Genomic DNA, 13,123 nt, shown 5'->3' with positions numbered 1-13,123 from the left:
GAGACATATGAAAACATGCTCAAAGTCACTAATCATCCGAGGGATGCAAATCAAAACAACAAGGAGGTACCATCTCACACCTGTCAGAATGGCTATCATCAACAAATCTACAAACGACAAGTGCTGGAGAGGATGTGGAGAAAAAGAAACACTCGTGCACTCCTGGTGGGAATGCAGACTGGTGCAGCCACTATGGAAGACAGTATGGAGTTTCCTCAAAAAACTAAAAATGGAACTCCCATTTGACCCTGTGATCCCACTTCTAGGAATACATGCCAAGAAAACAGAAACACCATCAGAAAGGATCTATGCACCCCTATGTTCATAGCAGCACGAATCACCATAGCTAAGATCTGGAAACAGCCTAAGTGCCCATCAGTAGATGAATGGATTAGAAAACTGTGGTACATCTACACGATGGAATACTAGGCGGCTGTGAAAAAGAAGGAACTCTTATCATTTGCAACGGCATTGCTGGAACTGGAGAGCATTATGCTAAGTGAAATAAGCCAGTCAATGAAGGAAAAATACCACATGATCTCACTCATTCATGGATAATAAAGACCTTTATAAACTTATGAACAAAAATAGATACAGAGGCAGAGCTGCCTCAAACAGACTGTCAAACTGCAGCGGAAAGGCCGGGGAGGTTAGGGGGGCGGAAGGGGGTCAGGTAAGAGATCAACCGAAGGACTTATATGCATGCATATACTCATAACCAATGTACATAAGACACTGGGGGTAGAGGAGTCCAGGGGATTGTCAAGGGTGGGGGGAAAAAAGGAGACATATGTAATACTCTTTGTAATACTTTAAGCAATAAAATAAATAAATAAATAAAAATAAAAATTTTGAGGACCCCTGGTTTACAGGTTCTGGGAGGAGCTCCCACATTGCCAAAATCAGGGAGCACATCATACAACTGTAGACCTGAACTTTGGATTCTGAGCTTAGTGTCTTTTAAAGGTTCCCAAGCCCAGGGGCTGGAAGAGTGGCAGGACAGTCCTAGGACTCCACTATCTCAGAGGCCATAAGAGTGTGAGGCCCTGAAATAAGCTCCACAAATAAGTACTCCTAAGCGATTCTTCATTTGCAGCAATCTGTGGAAACTAAAGGTCTGTTGAGAACTTGGCAACCACCACCAAGATTCATGGGCTCTGCCTATTAGTATCTTCCCCCAGCCCCTGGGGATGACCGCATTATGTCAGGGCCTCAGTCCTAAGGGCACAATCTTGCCTAGTTGGCTATCTTTCAAGGGACTTCTGCTTCCTGTCCCCAACTGGGATCCTCTCCCTTCTAGTTTCATTCCCAGCAGTTGGGAAGAGTTTAAAACGCTATTTCAGACAATCTCCCTCTTTTATTCTCCACCATCGATGGCCCTAGGATCCTGAAAATTAAACTGAAACTTCTCACCAAATACTTTGCCTCCTCTTCTCTGTTGCCTTTAGATACAAAACAAGCCCAGGATTCTCGAGTCCTTCCAGCTCAGCCACACCAACCAAAATCTTACATGGTGGCATTGCAGCCTGTCACCCTCTTTCACACATCACACCATGTATCACCCACAAGTGACTCACTGTTCTAGACTCAGTGACCTGGATTTCAGGATCTGACAGACACCGGCATGTAAGGATGGAGGGTAAATGGAGTGAGGCTGAGTAGAAGTCTTCAAGCAAAATGGAGTCTGGGAGGCACATAGGCCTCAATGCTGACTGTTGCTGCTCAACAAGCTTCAGACAAACCACTGCACCATGGGGACAGTGCCTCTGAAGCCTGGTCCTAGTTGTGACACAGCACTGGAGCCTATAGGTTAACAGAACAAAAAGGTCAAAGTGTGCACCTGGAAGCAACACCCAAACCAATCAGCACTGGATAAGACCCCTGGCCTGGGCTTTCATTGGCTAAATGCAGCCATAATTCGGCGCAGTGCACTTTGGGAAACTTACTTTTTCAGGCCCAACAGGTGGAATTAAGGTCCAATCACTGACTGATCATTGCAAATACTGGTGTTGGGGACCCCCGGTGGTGCTGGAAAATGACAAATTTAGGATTTGGTGGCTGGTCACAGGTTGCACGGAAGTGTTGTCTGCAACTGATCTCTTGTTTTGAGATGTAATTTTAGATTTCATGAAGTTCAGAATGCTCCCTGAGGTGAAACGTATTATTTCAATTATTCCTGAGGACCACAAATCTAAATGGATATATTGTTTTTAAGTTTTTTTCTTTGATTTTTAAAGAGAGAATGAAGGAAAGGAAAAGAGAAAAGCACTGATTGGTGCCTCCTGCATGGCCCCCACCCACTAGGCTTACACCCAGAAAATTTGGCTTGTGCCTCACAAGGAATCTAACTGGTAACCTTTCTGTGCATGGGACTACACTCAACCAATAGACCCACTCCAGCCATCAGATATTTTATTTTTATCAAAACATCCTATTATTAATAGAAAAATCAGCATAGGAGAAAATGTACATAATCCTCTCCTAGTTGTTTAAAAACAAAATTTTAAAGGGTACATGGCCAACAAGTTGACATTTCCTACATTGTCTGCACGTTTGCAGTCATCACACATTGTGAAACTATGGAGCTAAGAGTTACTGAATGTTCACTACATGTGCCAAGCTCTGGATTCAATGCTTTACATGAATTATTTCAACATAAATTGCATGATTATAGAGTTAATAAAAGGCAGGGCTGGAAGACAAACCCATGTGTCTCTAACAACAGAGTTCTGGCTTCTACTGTTGGGCTCTGTAACTATTAGGATTGGCTAGATGTTATTATAAATTACAAACAGACCCAAAGATTTATTGGTTTTTATATTAAAGAAGGTATCTTTCTTGTTCATGCCACATGATCTCCCTGATTCTCCTGGGACTTGTATAAAGAGAAGCCACCATATACATACCTCCTGGATATATCAGAGATGTACAGAGATGGTGGCAAGTCTCAGTGCTTCCAGACTTTTCTGTTAGCAGTGACAGGCTTCACACTCAGCACATTTCATTGGTCAAAGCACTTCACAGGGCTGCAGCAAATTCAGGTGGTCAGGAGGGAAGTCTGACATACTTGATGGCCACATTCATGTGACTACATGGGGCCAGCCTTTTTTGGGGCTGTGTATGGGCAAAGAAGAGCAGTGAAGATTGGTAGGAAGTGACAGTGGAAATTAGTTCAGATGGTTCACTTTCCCCTCATCCAGGTGCATTTTGTCCCAGAGCTGCCCACAACCACCACTGTCTAGATTCAAAGGAGTGAACTCCAATTAAAGGAATTTGGTCAGAAGTCATTGGCCATGAACTCAGAGCCCACTTCTGAGTGTGACCTTTAATAAATCCCTGGCTGCCTCGGTTCCCCCACTATGTTCCTGGTGAAGATCCACATGTTTAGAATGTTTATTGGAAGGTACAGGACTGCAAGCATTCCAGCATCCATGTTCTTTGAAATTAATATCGATCACTACTCTGTCTCCTAGTCTCTATCATTTGAATAGCTCAGGTGAGGGCTCCATCAGGTGGGGCTGAATGTAAAAATGCTGACATTAACATCAATGTTGGTCCTAGGTTCCCATTCTTTTGTGCCTGAACCTGTGCTAAATGTGGTCCCTCCATTGTTCTCTTCATCCCCATTGGAGGGAGCACTGGGCCTAATTTTCCCTCCTTGTCTCAATGTTCCTGAGTGTCCAAGCTCACCCAGTAAATGATGAGAGTCCAGAGGTCATAAAGTGATGCTCCAAGCAACCCCAGGCACATTCCTTATTAGGTGTCAGCATAGCTTACAAATGGGCAAGGGATTGATCTTCTCTTCAGGGACCAGGAGGACCACCTGGGTATGCCAGCCTTCTCCAGGGGTATCCAGTTCCTCATTCCTAAGGGGGAATTAGGGTCCTAGGATTCTTCACCCTCAGCTTTCCCCCATATGCACCCATCCAGTGATTCCTTTTCAGGGATTCAGGATCTTTCAGATCCTCCTCAAAGGCTTAGAGTCCGCCAAAAACAGTGCCTCCACACTCTATTCTTCAATCTGCCACCAGACTTTCCCAATTCTCCAACTTCGCTCAGCCTGCAGTTCTATGACCCTTCACTTCATCCATCCATGAACCTGAGATGGGACCCAAAGGGGTATAACAGTGGCTTGGAAGAGAAGGGGCTCAGCCTGGGGAGCAGAGAAGAACATATCGTCCTCTAAATCACCCCTGTGGAGATTGCCTATGCATTTGTCTGTTGCTGGGGTGCACACATACAATCTCACAGGGAACATGCAGACATCATAAGCACACAAATGCCCGGGTACAGAACACCCCCAGGCAAAGATGGGCTCTCAGTTGCAGGGCTTGTGGCCAGGCTCACACAGACCCAGACTACAGACTCGGACATCACTTTGAAGGGAATACACAAATACACACAGATAAGAACACATGGGAACAAGTCAGTGTCACGATGCACACTCACACACACAATGGACACACACAGGCACACACCTGAAGGGACATACGTGGACACAGTAGACAGACACAAAGAAAATAAAAAACACAAATACAATCAGGAACACTCAAAGGGGCAGCAGTTCACACATACAACCGACACTGACAAGCAAAGCAACACGCTGAGTCATACTAATACACTGTTTTGAAGGAGACATTAAGAACTGAGGTGCTGTCTTGACGAGGTAGTACAGTGGGATGGAGAATCAGAGAATCATCTCATAATGCACCTCCCCTCCCCCCCACACACAATAGATTGTGGATTTGATCCCTGGTTGGGGCATGTATGAAAGGCAACTGATCCATGTTCCTCTCCCATTAATGTTTACTTATTTATCTCCCTGTTTCTCTTTATTCTAAAATCAATAAACATATCCTCAGCTGAGGATTAAAAAAGAAAAATGTAATAATTAAGGTATTGAATTTCAAGAACATAGCATTAAATCCAGAGCAATCTCTCTAGAACAGTTATCAGAGAATCATTTGAATGCAGTCAATGTGTCTTCTTTTACCTGGGAGGCTAACAGAATCACTATTGCTGATCTCAGAAAAAACCCACATAATTAGTGTCATAGTCATGATCCCCTCCTTGCTTTCATTTAACCACTAAAATATGATGGTTCTTGAATAAAGTCATCCCTTCATTTCCATAACTTAGGTTAGACTTTGAGTGATAAAAATGAACTTATCTTAGTAGAAGCTGTTTCTGAGGGATTCCAACATAACTTTAGGCACTGGAGTGAGTAGAGCCAGTTCTCCCTCCAGGTCCCATGTGGCCATGCACTCCCTGTAGATAACTAGAACCTAGAGGTCCAGGAGTGTTGCTCTGAGTAGACCCAGACACCTTCCTCTATTAGTTTTCAGCTTAGCTTTCACATGGGTAAGGGACACCCTCTCCAGGGATGTCCAGTTCCTCATTATTAGTGGGGACTTAGGAGCCTAGAAGTCTTCCCCTCAGCTTTCCCCCACATGCACCCATCTTCACATTCCTTTCCAAGGATCCTGGATCATCCAGCTACTCCAAGAAGGCACAGTCTTCCACAAACATTTCCAATCCACGCTCTATACCTCCTGTCTGTCATCACAGTCTGCCCCAATTCCCCACCTTGCTACAGCCTGAGGTTCTATGAACTGGCCCTGTGCTTAATTCATACCTAAGATGGGACCTCCAGAGGGACACCAGATGCCTGGACGAGCAGGAGAATAAGGGGCTCAACTGGTGGTGGGGAAGAAAAACAGGTAGTCCTCTACATCACCTCTCCGGAGATTCACTATGACTTGTCAGTGGTTGGGGTGCACAGACTCAGAGAGAAATATACAGATAACACCAGCACAGAAACATGCAGGTAGAGAACACCCCCAGCCTCTTCTGGGCACTCAGGTGCCGGACTTAGGTCCAGGCGCACATAGACCCACACTGTAGACATAGGCAATACCTTGAGGGGAACACACACACACAGAAACAAATTATTGGGGCCACCCAGACAGTGCCACAGGACACACACACAATGGACACACCCCCATATGCTGGCAGGAACCTCTAAAACCAAACCTGTCCAAGGACCCAACCTCTCTGCCCCCTCAACCTCACATCCCACAGTATATTGTCCCTCAGAGTCCAAGCTCCATCACCTCATTCCAGGTGCAAGGGTCTGCTCGGCACAGGCCAAATTTATGGAGGAGGGAGAACACCTGGAATGCATCCCCCCAATGTGGTATCATGTTGAGACCAAGCCACTCTTTCAGGAAATGCTTGTATGGCAGAATGGTCACACCATTAAAAACACAGAGCACCATTTCCTGGAGAATCCATGCTACCTCCAGGACTGGTTGGGCAGTATTTTTAATGAAATGAAAACGGAAAATTACCCAGAAATGCAAAAATAGAGAGATTCAAACAATGCCCATGAGGCTTAGGAGAGTGCATGGGCTGCTCAGAGGTACGTGAACTCATTTGAGGGCCTCAAGTATTAGGAGCTGCTCCAGAATGCTTGGGAGGGATCTGGGCTTCTCAACCACCTGAATCCAAAATAGCTCAGTCTCAACCCCTGGCTAGAAGGTGCTGAGACCACAAAGCTCATGTCCAGGAGCTTTTCCCAGCTCCTTAGGGTTTAGTCTCAGGGAGCACAGATGCCATAATTACCTGAGGGTGACTCTTCAGCTCAGCCCCAGTTCCCCACCCTCCACACTGACAGCAGGGCCCCTCCCCTCCTGTCCTCTCCCTCACTGTGTACTCTGCCCTCATGAGAAACCTTATGAGGGCAGAGGGTTCGCCACAGGGTTCCAGCCTAGTCTGTGATGGTGTTCGCATGTGTTGACTCATTTGGTGAAAAAACACACAAATATATTGATCAGAGAGCAAGAGAGAGAAGAATAGGGAGAGGGAAACACCTATTTTTTGTTCCACTAATTTTATACATTGTTTGATTCTTTTTTTAATATAAGCTTTATTTTAAATTTAAAGAAAAACTGAAAATGAGTATTTTTTACAAATTATACCAATATTGAAAACGTAATTTGGGAATGTTGAACATTAGTTCTCAATTCAAAATAATGACATGTCTTGGTGTTGGCTAATGTAAAGTTTCTTTAAACCTAGTACTTTATATAAGTTTAACCATTTCATCCTTCCTGAAATTCAGTGATTATGATTCAACTTTAGAAGGTTAAAGCAGTCTTCTATGTAAAACCCCATATACCTTTTTGAAATACAATATATTTACACCAGCGAGGAAATGATAAAAACCTGTAAACACCACATGGGACTTGCCGAAAAGGCTGCCTACCTACAGAGGGAGCATTTCGCCTCAGCACACACACGTGATCGAACAGACTCCCTCACGTTCTCTTACACAGCCACCTGCGTGGTTATGCCGCTCTAGCATGTATGAACTGAAAATAACATGTTTTAAAAGGTCCTTGAAGACACAGGGGAGTGGAATGAGCCTGCGCTGAGAGCAGCACCACACAGGCTGTTAGGAGGATGTGGCCGAGCTGGCTCCGCCCCTGGGGAAGCAGGCCCCGCCCCCAGAAAGCTGGAGGAGGCGAGCCCAGAAAGACTGATGGTCTTGTTGATGATCTCCACGGCCTCCTGGACCTCGTCCTCCTTGATGACCAGCGGAGGTGGAACCTGATGATGTCGCCGTGGGTGGGCTTGGCCAGAAGTCTATTATCTCCAAGGCGCAGGCGCACCTTCCAAGCATCGGAATCTTTGGTTTCCCGGGTGACGATGGCGTTCAGCAGACCCTTCCCACGCACTGTGGTCACGATGTCCGAGGGCAGCTTCCTGAGCTCTTTCTCTTCTTCCAAAACCTCGCAGGCGGCAATGGGCAATGGTTCCGCGGCTGCCCAGAGGGTTGCCCCTGTACGTGGAGCCGCGCTCCCGGGCTGGACGGTCAGCATGATCTCGTCGTCACACAGCACCACCCACACGGGGTACAGGCCACCGGAAAGGACCGTGCCCAGGAGGACGAGGTCAGGCCTGACGTTTGCATGGCTGACCGCCAGCCATCGACCAGTCCTGGCCAGTCCCGTCTGGGTCTCATCCAATAAACAGGATCTGGTGCGGGGCGCAGAGCTCGCGCACACCCATCAGGCAGCCTGGGTCGGGACAATGATGCCTGCCTCGCCCTGAATGGGTTTGAACATGAACACACCATCGTTTGGATCCTGAAGAACACTCTCGAGAGCAAGCAAGTCGTTGTAGGGAATGATCTCGAACCCTGGCCTGAAGGGGCCAAAGCTATCATCGCAGCTGTGGTCCGTGGAGCTGGAGATGGCACACAGTCCTGCCCCAAGTTTCCAGCTGCGAAGACGATCTTGGCTTTGTCCTTGGGGATGCCCTTCACGGTGCAGCCCCCCGCTGCACTAGCTTGCAAGCGGTCTCCCCGGCCTCCACCCTGTGCTCATGGGGAGAACCTGGTGGTAGTTGAAGAGCTTCGTGACGTTCTCCTCGTCCTCACCCGGCACGTTGTTGTAGGAGGCCCGCGAGGTCGGCGTCAGCTTCTCCGCCTGGCTCTTCAGGGCGTCCATGATCTTGGGGAGGCAATGCCCTTGGTTGACGGCGCTGTGCGCACTCAGGAAATCAAAGCATTTCCTGCCTTCCACATCCCACAGGGAAATACTTGTCCCTCTCTCCAGGGTGACCGGTAAGGGGTGGTAAAGAGTGTCCCAAAATTCACGCAAGATTTGAATTTTGCGTGAGCATTAACAACAAATAAAAGCCTACTTTTACTTGGTTTATTGAATCAGATTCTAATATCTGTTACCCTGTGATTTCAATCCCTTCAATTTGATAAGCATTACCAAGTACCAATTATGGCCCAGGAGTAGGGACAATGAATATCAATGAAGACCACGGCTTTTGTATGTGCCAGTAAAGCCGTGGAGGCCATTTACCAGATGTGCTATTCCATACATAACCCTATACTATATACTTTATGAATCAATAAAAAATTTACAATTTTTAATTATAAACCTGTGTTTTCTATCAAAATTACTTCTTGCGTGAATTTTGGAACACCCTTTAGTTGTGAGCACCATACTTGGCTTCTCATTCAAAATGGTCATCAGATGATAGAGGGCCTTGGACCGTCTTCTTAGTCGCCACGGATGTAGCAGAAACCACTGGCATGTGGGTGCCCTGGCAAAGCCCCGCCACAGTCTGCAGAAGAGCTAGCTTGGAAAGCATCGTGTCCATGGAGCAGGAATTCCACCGACCAGCTATCCTTTCTTCCCGCAGTTCAGATAGAAATGCAGATTGTTCAGCCTGGATCCAGGGACGATCTGCTGGGTCCAATAATCGCTGGTAGGGCCTCTGGCTCCGGAACCAGCGGCTACGTCTCGGTGGCAGCACATTGTTTGATTCTTGCATGGAGACTGCCTGAGGATGGAACCCACAACCTTGGCTCTATTGCAATGATGCTTTAATCAACTGAGCTCTCTGGCCAGGGAGAAACTTATCAGGGGTTTTTAGTAAAATGAGTCACTGATGTATCTGAGAATAGATAGATACCAGAACCACTGGGATGAAAGATAGTGATGGAAGGCAACGGCGATTCTCAGGTCACACATCCTGGAACCGGAGAGGAGGGAGCCTGATTCTGGGTGTGTTACCTGACAACTGCCCTCTCATAATCCAGGACCCCTCAGCAGATATCAGAGAGCTGGCTTCGCCCGATTCCCTGCAGGCCAGGCCGCAGGACCTCACCTGCCAGAGGAATCCCACTCATTCCACAGACACCCTTGAAGCCAAGGCGCTGCCCCACGTGCGGCCTAATGGGGAGGGACCGGGGGAGGTTGGCACTAGGGTGTGAGGGACCCGTCTCAGCCAGTCCCACCCCACTTGTCATTTTCTAATTAATTTCCTTTCAATGTGCACAAGTCCATAAACCTAGTCACTAGTAAAATATAATGATGTGCTACTGAAATATCTCATGTCCATCTTCAATGCCATCATTTTGGCAGTTTGAATGTGGTGGTGATATTTACACCAGGGAAGTTTTCAACTACTACAAACCTAGACTTCAATGTATCATTAAATGCTTAAACTTAAAGAACACTGGTGGAGAATTAACAATGCAGATTAAATGTATAAGTGTATGGTACAAGTGAGCTATAAATCGCACATAGGGTAAAAATGGAGAAAAACCATTTTGTTTATAAAATTCAAAAACCAAGAATTCCATATGGCCAAAAAATCAGTCGAGTCACTGAGGACTGAGTGAAATTCAAACATATGTCGTAGAGGCTGCACCGCCCTCCTATTGGTTAGAATAGAATAATAAACTAACTTTAAAAGTAAACAAAAAATACTGAGCATTTTAACAAAGAAGATAGACAGTGAAAGAAATACACGGAGAAATGGTCACCATCAAACATTTTTATGGACATGAAGTTAAAGCAAAAGCGAGTTAACAGTACACTCATTGATGGGGCTAGTGCTTAAAAAGATTAACCTTTGCATGTGCTGGCAGAGTTGCATAGAATTTTCTGGGTGGGTGGGAAGGCAAACTGATTGACCATTTTAGGTCACAGTTCCATATATGTTGAAATGTACCACATTCAATGACACTGGAACAATTTGATAAAACATACATCTGTAGAAAGAATGGAATACAATATTCTGAGCTTTTTTATTTATAAAACCCCAAACATAGAAATAACTGAAATCATAGGCAGAATTCACCTTTTAGTGCCAATAAAATTATGAAAAATATGAACTACTCTATTGTAAAGGAAGGTAAATCAATGTCTGCATGGAGGGTTGGGGAAGCAGAAATATTACAAAATGACTGGGGGTAAATACAAAGTGTGGCAAATTCAGGTTTAGAGTAGTTGGTGTTGAAAATAATGCACTAATAAATAACAACACAAATATAAAAACACCTTTAAAAAAAAGATCATAAACCAGAGCAGAGGAGAGCACAGAGTTTGCAGGTTGGTGAATAAGAAAACCTCAAAATTCATCAAAGCATAATGTGAGTACCACTATGTCCCAGAAAGAGATAGCACTTCTTAGCTGAGAACGGGCGCTCAGGATGAATCCTGGTCAGGTCCATTTTCTAGTCATAGAGAAATGAATGAAGATACTGCCAAGAGCTTGGAGGAATCATAATTACCTCAAGCAGAAGTGAGAACACAGAATATATTCCCCTGAGCACCCAGGGAATGTGACCGATGCACACGCCTCAGGTGAGCCAGGTGTTAGAGGTGAAATCTCTTCAGTAATAAACACTCACAGTGACATCATTTGGGTTGTAGGTCTGGACATGTTAGCAAATACAACGCAGCTCCTTCAAGTCTCACTTGTACCTCAAATTTATGACAAATCTAGCAGAGTGTATGTTCTCATTAAAGGGGTTTACATTCATGTAAATGGGTCCCATGGAGGCCCTTAAGTGTTCTTATTTTTAGTGAGAAAAATAAAACATTCCCTGCACACTTACATCTTTTCTCCAGTGTGAAATTTCAGGTGTCTAACCAGGTTGATTGTAGCAAAAAGAAATCCCACACTCACTACACTCACCGTGTGAACTCTCTTCTGTTCACTGGGGATAGAGCTTTCACTAAAGGATTTCCCACATTCACTACACTCATATGGCTTTTCTCCAGTGTGAAATCTTTGGTGTATAGTGAGGGCAGCTTTTTCTCTGAAATGCTTCCCACATTCAGTACACTCATGGATTTTCTCCAGTGTGAACTGTGTGGTGTTTAGTGAGGTGACACCTTTGACTGAAGGACTTGTCACAGTCACTACACTCATATGGCTTTTCTCCAGTGTGAACTCTGTGGTGTTTAGTGAGGGCAGATCTTTGACTGAAGGACTTACCACATTCACTACACTCATATGGCTTTTCTCCAGTGTGAACTCTGTGGTGTTTAGTGAGGTGAGACCTTTCCCTGAAATGCTTCCCACATACGCTACACTCATATGGCTTTTCTCCAGTGTGAACTCTGTAGTGTTTAGTGAGTTCAGCCCTTTTAGTGAAATGCTTCCCACATTCACTACACTCATATGGCTTTTCTCCAGTGTGAACTCTGCGGTGTTTAGTGAGTTCAGCCCTTTTAGTGAAATGGTTACCACATTCACTACACTCATATGGCTTTTCTCCAGTGTGAACTCTGCGGTGTTTAGTGAGTTCAGCCCTTTTAGTGAAATGGTTCCCACATTCACTACACTCATATGGCTTCTCTCCAGTGTGAACTCTTTGGTGTATAGTGAGGGCAACCTTTTTTCTGAAATGCTTCCCACATTCAGTACACTCATATGGATTTTCTTCGGTGTGAACTATGTGGTGTTTAGTGAGGTGACACCTTTGACTGAAGGACTTGCCACAATCACTACACTCATATGGCTTTTCTCCAGTGTGAACTCTGTGGTGTTTAGTGAGGGCAGCCTTTTCTCTGAAATGCTTCCCACATTCGCTACACTCATATGGCTCTTCTCCAGTGTGAACTCTTTGGTGTACAATGAGGCGACACTTTCGACGAAAGGATATCCCACATTCACTGCACTCATAAGGCTTTTCTCCAGTGTGAACTCTCCCATGTGGAGGGTGGTTAAACATTTGTCTACACACTTCCCCACATTTATTATACTCATAAATCATATCTCCAGAGCAAAGACCTTTCTGATAAGCAACTTTCTGTTTCTGGCTGTCAGCTTTTTCACATTCCACCCACTGGTGATGTCTTTTTCCACTTAGAAATTCCTGTGAAATCTCATTGTTATTGTGTGTCTCCATAGTGTTAAGAGTGGCCTGGTGCTGGAGAAGCCCTAAGATGGCTGGGGAGTCTTCCCCAACGTCTGTCCTAGCTGCAGGCATCCCAGATAAGTAGAAGCAGCAACTGGTCACAAGCAAGGTGCTCTCCATATCTTCCTTCCAGGGCTTCTCTCCACTGGCATCCTTCTGTTGCTGGTGAGGGTTTGCACTGAAACACAAGTGTCTCAAACATGCATCACTTAAGAACACATTCTTCTCAAAGTAAACCACTTGTAACTCACTCAGGTGCAAAATATTTTTTAACACTGAGAAGCACGGTTTACACAGATGGGTCCTCTGGGTGGCTGCAGCTGTCCTGGAAGCCCTGAGCTGAGAATCTCCTACAGATACACTGTGCTCAGAATAGGCCTCCACATC

The 13,123-nt window shown here is 45.4% G+C and overlaps 1 protein-coding gene and 1 pseudogene across 1 annotated transcript; both read right to left on the bottom strand.

The window, feature by feature from the left end:
* Positions 1-7,389: 7,389 nt before the first annotated feature.
* LOC102423142 lies at positions 7,390-9,171 on the bottom strand (annotated as a pseudogene).
* Positions 9,172-11,536: 2,365 nt separating this feature from the next.
* On the bottom strand, positions 11,537-12,856 carry LOC106694636 (zinc finger protein 154-like). Its single transcript, XM_014446537.2, has 3 exons — positions 12,839-12,856; positions 12,297-12,496; positions 11,537-12,128 (listed from the first exon to the last, which is right to left on the bottom strand). The coding sequence occupies exons 1-3, from the start codon at positions 12,854-12,856 to the stop codon at positions 11,660-11,662; spliced, it is 687 nt and encodes a 228-aa protein (XP_014302023.2). The 3' UTR covers positions 11,537-11,659.
* Between the last annotated feature and the right edge of the window lie 267 nt (positions 12,857-13,123).

Source organism: Myotis lucifugus, unplaced genomic scaffold, assembly GCF_000147115.1.
Source record: "Myotis lucifugus unplaced genomic scaffold, Myoluc2.0 scaffold_550, whole genome shotgun sequence".
In the NCBI taxonomy this organism is placed as follows: Eukaryota; Metazoa; Chordata; class Mammalia; order Chiroptera; family Vespertilionidae; genus Myotis; species Myotis lucifugus.
Note: the sequence above shows the minus strand (reverse complement) of the source record. Positions and strands in the feature narration are given on the sequence as shown.

What these genes read in the sequence shown, in the direction of transcription:
- LOC106694636 (XM_014446537.2), bottom strand. An exon ending in GGCAAGTCCTTCAGTCAAAG is followed by an intron (nt 12,129 to 12,296) that starts GTGTCACCTCAC and finishes TTTCACTAAAAG; the next exon opens with GGCTGAACTCACTAAACACC.